Here is a 13,097-nt window from a genome sequence, read left to right as displayed (position 1 = left end):
AATTAACTTTCGTGCCCGCTTGGCTGACAGCTATTTAGCGTGAACCTGCAGGAGTTAGGTCGATCTAGTTGCACCCACAGGTTTTAGATCGATCTATCCCTGTGGGGAGTCTCACTAAATTACTGTCAGCTTAGCCGCTTAAGCGTCTGTCCCGCCTACTAAAAGCTGTAAAGGGGTAATTAACTAATGTGCGCGCTCGGCTGACATCAATGTAGCGTGAACCCCCAGGGAATTAGGTCGATCTAGATGAATCGATCTAAATCTATGGGAATGCACTCTAAGTCGCCCAAGTAAATTGCAATTACGCGAGAAACCCCTCGGAGATAGTTCGATCAAAAGTTAGTAAGATAGGGTCTGGGAATGGTCTCTTTGAAGTATGAAATCAAATGTGTATGCTTACATTCTCTTGCATATGGGAGTACCGTATTAACTAGAGATGCAATTTCACCTACTTACTCCACCTGTCGAACATCCTTCCCTAAATGTTGTTTGTACATGGTTTAGTAACAAACACTTTAAAACAACCGCACCTTAAGATGATCAAACTCGAAATACAAAATCGTACATATTTTTTAAAAGAGAGTAGGGCTTGGTGAACGGCTCTCTTTGAACAATAGATGCTATATTCTACCTTTACTTCTTTTATTTCGATTAACGATATAATTATAAAATAGAAACGCTTGATTTAAATTAAGTTTATCATGAGGACATAAAAATCTTTAATTGTGACTTCGTGAGTGTTCGTTGACGCTTGCAAAGCAAGGATGCATTGTGCTTGTAACAAGATAAATTATCCAAGACATGGGTATTTCTAATTTTGCAACATTTTAAAGCCAATTTTTGCTTTAAAAATGATAGAAATATAATCGTTTAAACATCTTGAGGTAAATTACTACGTTTGTGCACAGTTCATAGAGTCTTTGACATGGCATTCCGTACCCAGAATGAAGATAAGGGGCACTGCGCTCAAGTATTAGTGCAAGAGTATATGTGTGTAATCAAAAGAAATGTGTTAGCCCTCAGTTTCTGGTACTGCATTTCCTAAATGAAAAAAAAAGAAAACTCGCGGACTGGGTCTCGTCCCAGAAAGTACTAATATGTTATTACCAGATATGGGCCCCTCTTGTCTTGCTAATACTAAAAGGTACTTTCGCTTTTTTTTTCTTTTGACTTAGATTTAGATTTCTTTAGATCCAGCTCTGTTGAAGTTTTTGAAAACAATCCTTTTAGTAGGGTTTCTAACTTACAGATTCATCTTAAATGTGACATTTTCGAAGTACACTTCAAATAAAGATTAGATAATGCGACACAAAGCTGTTCACTGTTTTATTACCCTCAATTTACCACAAACGTCTTTAACCAGTCTGATGACTAAAGCGTTTTTTAAAAATCACCTTTTTTACATACGAATTACCCCCAAAGTGGCAGTCAGATATACTACTGGAAGTAGTGAGTTAACATCACGAAGTGGTGTTCTTTACTGTATGCACTGGGTCACTCACAATGCTGCCACGCATGCCTGGAAGCTGAAGCAACAAAGAAATCAGATAATGTACAATTTTATATGAAAGTGACCTCAACGGACCCTGCGATTGACCCTCTACAGAAAACTTGCTCTTTATGTAAAATCGAAATATTTAGATCATGTCAACATACCATAACCATTGACAGTCCACTGAGATGAGATTATTAGACCTGCTTCACAAAAGGAATATTTCAGACGGATATAGTTGTTTTTTAATGAACTGCTACAGATTTATTCTAAACTGAAGAAAAAGCCTAGCTAAGACCGCGTAAAGGTATACACGTGAACTGGACTGGACTGCGTGTTAAACCTGCCCTATATTGCAAATCTGGTCATATCATCTCTAACCAGTCTGGTCATCCAAGTGGCAAGAACGGGTGAAGGCTCGAGCACTGGCGTAGACGTGGAGAAGGTCGCTGAGAGGTGAGGTTATATTTGTTTTGATAAAATATACAAAGAAGATTATTCATCTTTCTAGAGATTATCATTACGCGTGACGCATGAATATGTGACAGTGACGGGAAAACCCACTATGATTGACTTCTAATCAATAAGTAAAAGGAGACGAGTACTATTTATCTCTGCATGTGCTACTGCATGTACAATTGTTACAATGTGTAGATCTCTTTATGGCTGTTATATGTGTATGCACCTCCTGCAAATGCAAGCAATCGACCAGTACAAGTATAATCATGCTAATAATTGGGTGGAGCCAGACGCTGTCAAGGGGATACACATGATAAAGTCGGTCTAAATCTTCATTTGTAAAAACTTTGCGTCAGATTTCGCTGCTTCAAGTTTGGTGTCAAAAGTAACAGCATATTGGTGTCACTTTTTTGATCCATTCTTTTCTTTTATAACAACAGCGAAACAACAAAGTGAGAAAGTAGGCCTAAAGTAGATATAAAGACTTATTCGTCTGCAAGAAATTACCATTAACATTAACTTGCTAGTTAATAGCATGGCAGGTCTGTATTAATTTTGTCGGAGACTTGTCTTCTTCGAAAACCACAAATGTGCTTCCTTTTTCTGTTTCTGTTCCAACAATGGAAACTGGTGTTTACAAGCACGTACATGACCTTAGCAGCAACGTCGAGATATAAAAAACCATTATAAATGTTCAAGCAATGTTTTTCACTATACTTGGTGTGCTTATTTTTCAAAATACTGCAGCAAAGTTTACATACATGTATACAGACAAAGACGCAATACGGTCTGTCATTTAAGGTAGATCGGTCGTTACATGTTCCAACGTTCGAATATTTTTAAATTTTTTTTTTGTTTGAAGAGACACCCAAGTACATTAAAAATTTGCAAAAAAAATTGGGGGTCACCGACCAAATAAGAGAACTAGCCCCAAATATGATACACCCTGCATATCGCACAAGTCCCCATTCAAACCAATGGGAAAATGGGTGTTTTCTCACTAAAGCATTATTTTTTATGACTTTCTGACGTTCGAATTTTTTTAAAATTTTTTTTGTGTAAAGAGGCCTCCAAGTACATTTAAATTTTACCAAAAAATTGGGGGTCACCGACCAAATAAGAGAACTACGCCAAGTTGAAGTGCGTTACACCCTGCGTGACGCACTAGTCGGAAGTCCCCATTCAAATCAATGGGAAAATGGGTGTTTTTCACTAAATTGTTATTTTTAATGTTTTTTTTTTTTTTTTTTTTTTTTTTTTTTTTTTGTGTGTGTGTGTGTGTGTGAAGAGACATCTAAGTACATTTAAAACTTTCGTTATCAGTTGAAGTGAGTATACTCAGCTATTTTCAGATTTGTCAAACTGATGAGAAGGTGTAAGCCATTAACCTTACAACAAAATTATTGAAGAGAATAATAAGGGAAATACTCATGCATATGAAAATAGTTTCTTGCCGTTGTTATTTATTTATGAATATAACATGAACGTGACATCGTAAACACTGTGTTGTCAAGTAAAATGAAGCGTCTGATACAAAGTATCAAATGCGGCATTCACGTGCTTGCTTGCGGTGCGTTCAGTACACTTTGTTTACACTGACAAGTCAAGGTCAGAAGTGCACAATTTTTCTGTATAATATAACGCAGTTTCAATTTTGATTAGTGAATTTTCTTCAAGCTGTAGACCCTATGGCCATTTTCTGAACATTTGTATAAGCTACGAAATATTTCTCAGTCCAAATTTCTCTAAGTCCAAATGAGTGGCGTTACGACGCACTTCCGGTTTTCGTCGAAATCTAAACTACAGCAGCACATTCAGGGCGTTCTACCTCAAAATGTACGCAGCCGCTTTGATTGGAATTTACAACACTTATTCTTTACATGACATAGCACCTACGTGCATAATTTGTGAGCTTTAGCTGTCATACATTTTCTAGTGCCAATTCAAATTGGAAAAGGAGCTATTCCGACGATTTCTTGAAGGGCAAGTCTATGAACGTGCTACAGTTGCCGTATGGAATCATAGTTGACAAACGTTGTCGAAAATCTGTATCGATCATACAGAGTTACAGACAAGTTGATAATGTGTGTTTATCTTATAGATAATTGTTTTATTTCCTTAAATTAATAAAACAGACTGAAGTGTCGTTAGAGACGATTGACGATGCGCTGAAATTGCGCAAATCGTCAAATTACGTAACGACCGATCTACCTTAAGTCGAAACTTAACGATCGCTAATATATGATCCATTTTCGAAAAACACGATCAAATTTCGTCGCATTGGAATTGTTAAGATGAAAGTTATCTCTTTTTTAACTTGATGGCCTTGAAATTATTCTATAATGCAAACGAAGTTATGTTAAAACTTAATCTTGGTGCATATAAATAGGCCTACACGGTGGCAATTCTGAGCAGTTTTGATTTCCTATCAATTTTATATGGTTTTTGTATTGTGCATTTGTACAGAAACACGAGGAGGTTTTTGCCACTGTTAGAGGAAGATACAAGTACCTCCATAAATACAGTTTGATTTCATGTTTATGCATGTTTGTTCAATCATGAGATAGCGTACCATTGGTCGGACTCTTTTAATGTCATTAAAGTTCGGCGTTTTGTCGAACCCAATTTTATGGTAAATATGGCTTTTAAGTTGCTTTCCCAAATTTCACAAATAGTGGGTGTCCAGGTGTCTCTCCATTTCTTAGGAAGAGGGAGGTAAGTTTCGGCTCTGGCATCCATTTGTAATAAATGGGTTGACTGGATTCTGATTAATAAGCTTTATCAATATATTTCACGATACCTACATATCGCCCGGAGCCTAACTGAGCTTTAGAAAAATATGCCAGTCCTTATTTTTAGTGCCTCTGGAAATTAAAAATATGTACCTTTAACTTCCAATAATGCTTATAGGTAACACGCATTTGGATGTTTTATAAAGTGCCTTTTTTGGCTATTGATATAACTCCCTAGGGGCACAGTTTCCATCCATATATTATAATATAAAGCATTATTGTAACTCCTGATCATAGATTTGATTATGATTATTTAATCTTATATGCAACAATCAATATTGCGTCATGTTGACTGATTGTTAGTAATTCCATAATACGTTAATTGAAATTCTATCTTGCGAAACGGATAAACTAAGTCTAATAGTAATTATCAATTTGCATTTAATTTAAGTTTTCCGTTTGCCTTGTTATTTGTATGCATCGTGACGTTTGTTTTGTACAAGATGTAGTCGTGCTACAAAAATGTATTTAGCATGTCCAGCATTTTTACAGTGACACATTGAAAAATTAAAGATGTCTACTAGGCCACATTTTAAGTATTTTAAATGCAACAACTGTGACAAGTTATGTGCCATTTGCTGTTTGGATCGCCAGCCGGATGGTGGCGTACAAGTCAGTCATATCTTGAAAGTAACAGTTTTTTATCTTTCTGCCCACCTTCCTGGTAGGAAAATCCGGGATCCATCAATAAAATAGTCACAAATTAACGGATTCTCTGTTCAGCAATGGCGGAAAGAAGACCTCTGGAACGGGTAGTTCGTCCATGTATAACAGACACAGTTGCAGTAAGATTGGTGAAGACTTTGTATGGATTAACCACTTCCAGCATCCACAAATTGGATGGTTATGATGACCAGAATTTCCATGTGAAGGTTCAGCCATGTTCCACCAATCCATTTATTCCCGAAGTCTGGCCTCATGGTTACGTTCTGAAAATACTGAATGCCATCGATTCTGAAGAACCTGAACACGTGGGTAGGTTTTTTTTTACTGATTGTTAAAGGGATAATAACTCTTCGTATGAGGTCTATATTTCACAATAAAAACATTGTGAATAACTCATAGAAATATAATATATTCTGTTTTACGACAAAAACAGCAGTTATAGCTATTATTCTGATATCTGAGCTTGTCTTCAGATCACGTGACCTCCATTGATGGCTATACTCTGTTATATAATCTCTTAAGAGATTTTAACAAAAAACCAAACTTGGAAATAAACCAGGGACTAACTTTGAATGTAAAAATGGATTCATTAACCATTGGTAAGTATGGAAATTGTTGTTTACTCTAGGAAAATTCATTTTTTGGCAAAACGAAGAGTTATTATCCCTTTAACTTTTATATCATACGATTACAGTAGTTGGGTTATTTGTGAAATTTTTTTAAATGCTGATTAAAAAAAATATTATTGTACAATTTTATTTGGCTGTTCACTGTTGAAGATAAAAATATGTCGTTTCAGATGGACGAACTGAACTTTTGAAGCATTTAAATAACAAAAAGATAAAAGTGGATGGTGAGATAATGCAAGTCCCTTTGCCAGTGCAAAATATCCATGGGAAATACTGGTCCAGAGAGAAACTGCACAATCAACTAGAAGAAAATAATAAAGATATGAAAGGTGAAGGAATCGATGTTTGATGGGCAGGCTTGGTTCTGGATCTGACCTTACTTTGACAATTAATTATATATCTGTTGGGGTAAAACGTTCCAAAATTTACTTATTCAATACAATATGATGACATAACACAGACCCGACAAAAGCAATGCAAACCATCAAATGCATTGAAAATGGAGGTAGCCCCTGAATCTGGTGAAATTTGTGTTTTATATTCTATAATACTGATGGAGGTGGAAGTTAAATCATAAGCAATATTTAACGTTTTTATACCACATAAAATAAAAGCATAAGTAAATATCAGTTGTTTGTGAAAACCATAGGTGAATGCATAATGGATTCTATCCACCTTGGAAGGGAATAGTATAGGCGTTGTATTCTTTCAATATGTGTATTGTCAGCAGTTGTGAAAACTTCTTGGCGGAGAGTATTTCTGCGGTTGGATCGACCTTTCAGGATAATCTGTCTATAATTGTTGGGTTATGTCTGTGCAGACAAATTCACCCTGCTTTAACCCTTCTGAAGTATCGAGCTTTATCTTATTGGAGTATGTCCTGAACACTCGTCGTCCTCGAAAATAAAGGTGTAGTTGTGACCTCCACTGGTGTTTTTAATATTGCCAAAATGTCTTCCGAAACACATTCGTAAATTTTGTAGTCTGTATTACTAGCAGAACTAACTCTATACGGCCTATAAAATGTCTTATAACGGCAGAGTAGCCAGTCCCAAAGGGTAAATGCAGTTCAGGGATCTTGTCAGACGCAAACTTGCCCATTTCACTTGCTTTCTGGTAACCCATCTGGCTATTCTTCTCCTATTCTATGAAGACTCTACTCAGACTTCTCATAAAAACCCTAAGGCACGGGTAGTTTTGGGTGTAGTTTCCCTCAGGTTGTGACACTAAAATGTAACCAGAACCTCAGGTTGAATCGTCTTAGTCTTTTGTGAGAAAAAACACGTTTCACGTCTCTTTATTGTTTTCTTTGCAGTTCAGCGCACGTGTCTACGGTAATGTGCCATGAATTTCGAACAGTAGAAAATAATTAAATTTGGGAAAAGATCGTTCTGGCCGAAATTCATGAAATGGAGGTGCTCAGAACTTCCGAAAGTTCGAATTTCATGGAATTCTGTCAATTTTGACCGGAAGTTGTCTGTTCGTCGCTAGGCCTTCTGTTATCTTCTCCCGACGATCTATTTAGAGTTACCATAATGTATGATTGTGTGAGTGTCGGTAATTGCGACCAAAGGTATACACGTACTTTCACCCGATCACTGTGTATGGCCCATAGATAGAGCGGTGCTGTTGTTTAGGGCCGCAAAACAGCATCGTTATCAGTAGTGTCGTTTTTCAAAAGCGATTCTGGCAGCCAGAAACTAGTGTCGTTTTTCAAAAACGATCCTGGCGCTCAGAACGGGAGTGGACGGAGGGAGAGACGGCCGACGATTAGCGTCTGCCACGGCCAGATAACCTTTAATATGGAAGCTTAGTGTTACCGTTGCTCCTTTCCGTGCACTGAAACTGAGACGACAGCCGATCAGTGTCTATGGCGCACGTGCAGGTAGCCTTCATCTGCTTCATCTGCGTATTTGGAATCCCACTGAAAGCCGTTTTCGTGTGATTTACGCTTTTTCTGAAGTCTTTTACTCTTAAAAAAATATGTTGACACGACAAGTAGCAAACAACAATTCTGTTGACAGCCACGCCTTCCAGCGGTGGTGATTTCATACTGGTGATTTTTAAGATCACGTAATTTATCATTCTTTTCCAATATTTCTGGTAGTGTTTCGGGAGTAATCAACAACTTTTCTCGTCAATATGAGCAAATATCATCAACCATACCCCGTCTGAAAATAGGCTATATGCAACACGTTGTTGTCGGGACTGTGTATGTCATTATTTCATGGTATTGCCTTTCCGTTCAAAAGGTTTGACGTTCAATACAAAAAATGACACACTAAGTCGAAACTGCAATCTCACAATTAGGCCTACGATAATTAATTGAATTTTTCCAAATAAAAGCAAGTAATCATAAATCTTTCGAAAACTCAGTTTTGTCTTATAAATCCAATATTTGCTTTTTTTGTCTAATGAATCACCGAGTCTATCCAATTGTTGCAGCTTTCGTACGTGATAATGATAACATTTTCAGCCAGGATGGGGAAACATATCTTAGCATTTAGACAACATTAAAATTCTTTCACAACTTGTGTCTGAATTTAAGTCTCATTTTATATACATGATGTTCTAGAAAATGTATGCCTTGGTCATTCCACTTCATTTATTTCAACAAATTATGGTTTTAGGTGTTCCATACGATTACTATATTGTCCGCATGTTCCGCTTTGTTCTTGGTACGACGTTGGATCAAGTCCCACTCACTCCTGCAATATTATTTCAAACTGGTAAGCTGTGTGGAGAGATTAACAAGGCATTAGAGGTGAGGAAAGCTTCATGGTACAGCTTCACATCATTACTAGCTTTTGTCTTTCTTTATGCCGAGCTGAGATTGCTGGGTCCAGTTTCACAGGCCAAGGTTCATTTACGAAAATCCCATTCAATAATAAAAAGTCATACTAGCCTTTAATTCAGCAGGTAAAAAAAAACCAAGAATATTAACAATATACCTTCTTAAATTATTAACTTTAGGCATACCTTTCATTATAATATATTTCACCTTGGTGCATTTCAGGATTTTTGGCATCCCTCTTACGAACAATGGGATTCAATCTGGAAATTGGACAATCTTCCAAAGCTGTCAGAATATGTCCAGAAATTTGATGATGAAAGAAAACGGAGAATAATTTTTGAGGTTATTGACACATTTAATACTGAATTATTAGACAGCTCCATGGATATTACAAAAGGTAAGTTTTTTCTTTTTAAATTTTTATGTTATGTGCAAGAAAATTATAAGATTTTTGAAGAACTTTTCACAACATTCCAATTTCCAAAACTCACACTTATAGGGTTGAAGATTTTTCTCTCAGTTAAAATGTCTGTATTTGCCTTTGCCATTGACAACAAGTATATTAAAAACTTAGGGCAGCATTGGGAAAATCACACCTCTCATTTCCTCATAACTTAAATTAATATACGTAGATAACATACATTTAGTTATATTCTCATAAGTGTACTGCTTTAAGGGAGTAGGGTTATGTGGCTGGCTAGTAGCCTAATCCTGCCTTGTAAATACATTTTTTTTAAATTCACTGCCATTATATTTTTGTGATACATGTACAATTGCAGGGATAGTTCATGGAGATATAAATGCACAGAACATTCTGACAAGAGAAAATTTATCTGGAGATGATGCAGAGGTTACATACAGTCTATGTGGTTTCATTGATGTTGAACACTCACACAATGGTTGCTACGCCTTTGAAGTGGCCATTGGAATGGCATATATGATGATAGAATCAAAAGTCATTGATCCTCTGCTTGCAGGTGGGCATTTTCTTGCAGGATATTTACAGGTCCGTCAACTTACCAGCAAGGAAATGGATATACTATGGATATGTGTTGCTGCTAGACTTGCCCAGTCATTGACTTTTGGATGGAATGGATACTTGAAGGATAAAAGTAACGCCTATTTCTTGATCACCCAAGATAGTGGCTGGAGGGTTATGGATAAATTTTGGTCTACAAACAAAAATGAGCTATATGCAAAATGGAAAGAAGTTATTGCATCTTACAACCAGTAGTGAGGTTAACTTCTTTGACCAGAAAGACTGCTGTACTGTAAACAAATTGAAATGCATTGCCTTTGGTCATGTAAACTACTACTGAAGATGAATATGCTTGCATATCACAGGGAATGGTATATAGTCAAGAAGCTGATTCCAGCAATCTATTTTTCACATCATCTTGTTATTGTGTACATTTTGTGCATAACCAACATCTACATGTGTACTAATCATGCTAAAAGGATCAGATGATTAAACAATTTTAGTGCAATATTACAGCATACCAGTAATTATTACAAAATTTTAATTACTTTCAATTGTTAATGCAGATGTTCAGAATAAGTAGCTGGCTCCAGGTTTCAGGTCCAAAGGAATTCAAAGTTGCAACTTGAAAATGCCAATAAGTCTTTAAAAAAAAAAAAAAAAAATTGACTTTGAAATTAAGGTCAAAGGTCAAATCCAAGGACATATTTGAAATCTCCACATGACTTTCGATCAGCCATCTCTAGCAATTTTTCCATAATTCCTTCAGTTAGGGAGATATGGATGTCTTTGAACAAGCACAGGATTCAAATGAGTGCGCATGTGCGAAAGTGTGTTGTTTAAAATAAACATGTTGGTCTGCCACTGTTTACCATCTGGTTGATTTAATTTAATTTGCTTTCTGGTGTCGTTTTGAGAAATTATATTGGAAATAATCTGTTGTATGTATTAAAAAGTAAAGTCATCGGACTTTCCTTAGAATAACATTTATTTTGCCTTTATTGTATACAGACAGACATTTTTGTAATATTGGAACTATTAATGTGTATATTCATTAATAGGTAAGCCAACTCATTTTAGTAATGTTATGTAGTTGCTTGCTAGATTTTATGTAACTTTAGATACATGTAAAACGGGCTTCTCTCAGCTTAGATCAATATGTTAATTATTTTCAGGTTATAAAAGAATGCAAATATTTTGAAAAATAAAAATTCTTTTCAAAGCAACGGCTTATTTTCATAATAAACAACCTTTTCCATGCAGTGCACAGTACAGTTATTAATTTTGAAAGATTTTTCTATGCAGTACAATTATTCGGACAGTACAATTGTAAATTTTGAAGATTTTTCCACACAGTAGGCCTTCAATTATTTAGAACTTCAGAGAAGTAACATCTAGCCTTTTTTTCAGTGTTTTTAATCATATAAAAATATTGAAATATCGTAAATTGTGACTAAATAATTAACGGCATACATTTCTTAAAAATGGCCCACTTTTTTTTTACCAATTGGGCCAAAATGGCCCAACCAGATTTTGACGTAGGAAGATCCCTGTGGATGAACTGAATAAATCACTCAAACATGAATAAATCACTTAATCATGAATAAATCACTCAATCAGCCATATAAGAGCTTTATTTTTAAATTTTTAGTTAGAAATTTAAAAGGGATAATAACTCTTCATTTTGGTCAAAAAGTGAATTTTCCTGGAGTAAACAACAATTTTCCCATACTTACCAATGGTTAATGAATCCATTTTTACATTCAAAGTTAGTCCCTGGTTTTTTTCTAAGTTTGGTTTTTTGTTATAATCTCTTAAGAGATTATAACAGAGTATAGGCATCAATGGAGGTCACATGGTCTAAAGCAGAGCTGACATAGCAGAAAAATAACTATAACTGCCTTTTTTTTGTAAAACAATATATTATATTTCAATGTTCTTATTGTGAAATATAGATCTCATACGAAGAGTTATTATCCCTTTAACCTACTTATCTGACCTACTTTTCTGCCCCATTTATATACAGCATAGAAAGCAAGCAGAAAAATCAGCTCAAATATCATTTTTCAGGTAATATTAAACAATGCCTTTTGGCAATTCTCATAGTTATACTATTTGATACAATATGCTTGCATTTGGTTGGCTTTTGTGGCAATTTTTTTTTTTTTTTTTTTTTTTTTTTGTGACAAAAAAACATTGTTTGGCACTTATGGGATAATGGTCTAGAAAATTGTAAAAATTATCTGAATATACTGGAATTTATCTTGCCTCTTTGCTTTTTTCAACATATATCAGATAACGCATTAAGTAGGGAACAATTTGACCCATTGTCTACAAACTTGTGAATATTACTAAAATACAGGCCGAGTTTAAAAACAAGCCCGATCAGATTATCACATTGTCTACTTACTTTTAAATAAAAAAAAAACAAACTTTTAATGGATTCAATTTAAATGGACTCAAAACTTAATCGAGGGAAAAAACATTTTGAAGAAAAAAAGTTTTTTTTTTTTTTACTTATGACTTTTAATACTTAGTTTTTGTATTATTGTCTAAAAACAATATTAAAAAGGAAGGAATTTTTTTTCTTGAAAAAGCAGCCAGCCAGGATTTGAACTGTGGTCCTTTACATTGGCATGCAATCAATTACACATAATTTACCAATCTTACTTTGGTATACATACTGTTGATAAAATAGACCATAAAAATGATGAGTGTCAAATTAGTCCAGCAGGTTACCCCCCTACAGGTACGGGTCCCCTGCAGGTTTGGGATAGGGTAGTCCAATGCTTTAGGCTCAGTGGATAACCCCACTAGACCACGGCTCAACATGAGATGTTGACTGATTATTTCCTCTATTGACACTCATGCCAGAAGTAGTGTATATGCTGCCATCTATCCAATGGAATTTGAATGACAGCAATGCTATTATGTCATGGTCTTTTCATAACACAACAATGGAATTCCAAATGCCTTTCATTTGTGCCAAGCAAACTAATTTCATTTCAATGCATTTTCCTTTTTAGCCCGTTGGCTAAAACTTATTTATGTCAACTGTAAAATCGAGTTGGAGATAAATTACAAATAAATGAAATATCACTTCTTAACATTTTGAAGTTATTGGCGAAAACGCTAGGATGTGCTGGACATAATCTTCTGACAGTTCTCCTTGCTGTATTCGAAATGAGTTTACTGACACAAATAATGTATCAAAATTAATACTGGTGATAAGTTATGTAAACAGATGCAGCAGTTCTTTGATTTCACAAATAGAACAGTCAATAGA

At 35.3% G+C, this 13,097-nt stretch overlaps 1 protein-coding gene across 6 annotated transcripts; it reads left to right on the top strand.

Moving 5' to 3' along the window:
- Window positions 1-3,401: 3,401 nt before the first annotated feature.
- On the top strand, window positions 3,402-10,446 carry LOC106158486 (hydroxylysine kinase). Of its 6 annotated transcripts, none has more exons than XM_087002965.1 (6): window positions 3,402-3,787; window positions 5,412-5,718; window positions 6,209-6,367; window positions 8,669-8,802; window positions 9,055-9,229; window positions 9,612-10,446. In XM_087002965.1, the coding sequence occupies exons 2-6, from the start codon at window positions 5,469-5,471 to the stop codon at window positions 10,064-10,066; spliced, it is 1,173 nt and encodes a 390-aa protein (XP_086859091.1). In that variant the 5' UTR covers window positions 3,402-3,787; window positions 5,412-5,468; the 3' UTR covers window positions 10,067-10,446. The 6 variants fall into 6 exon arrangements, with proteins under 6 accessions (XP_086859091.1, XP_086859090.1, XP_086859089.1 ...); XM_087002964.1 differs by having other exon boundaries at window positions 3,402-4,035; window positions 5,467-5,718; XM_087002963.1 differs by having other exon boundaries at window positions 3,402-4,035.
- The last annotated feature ends 2,651 nt before the right edge of the window (window positions 10,447-13,097 follow it).

The sequence above is a fragment of the Lingula anatina genome, chromosome 1 (genome assembly GCF_051362555.1).
Source record: "Lingula anatina isolate TDL-2025a chromosome 1, LinAna3.0, whole genome shotgun sequence".
NCBI classification, from domain to species: Eukaryota; Metazoa; Brachiopoda; class Lingulata; order Lingulida; family Lingulidae; genus Lingula; species Lingula anatina.
This window is presented reverse-complemented; position numbering and strand designations above follow the sequence as displayed.

Coding starts and splice junctions, on each gene's coding strand:
- LOC106158486 (XM_087002965.1), top strand. CDS start 5,469: ATGGCGGAAAGAAGACCTCTGGAACGGGTAGTTCGTCCATGTATAACA. Junction 8,803..9,054: donor AGATTAACAAGGCATTAGAG/GTGAGGAAAGCT, acceptor GGTGCATTTCAG/GATTTTTGGCATCCCTCTTA. Junction 9,230..9,611: donor CTCCATGGATATTACAAAAG/GTAAGTTTTTTC, acceptor GTACAATTGCAG/GGATAGTTCATGGAGATATA.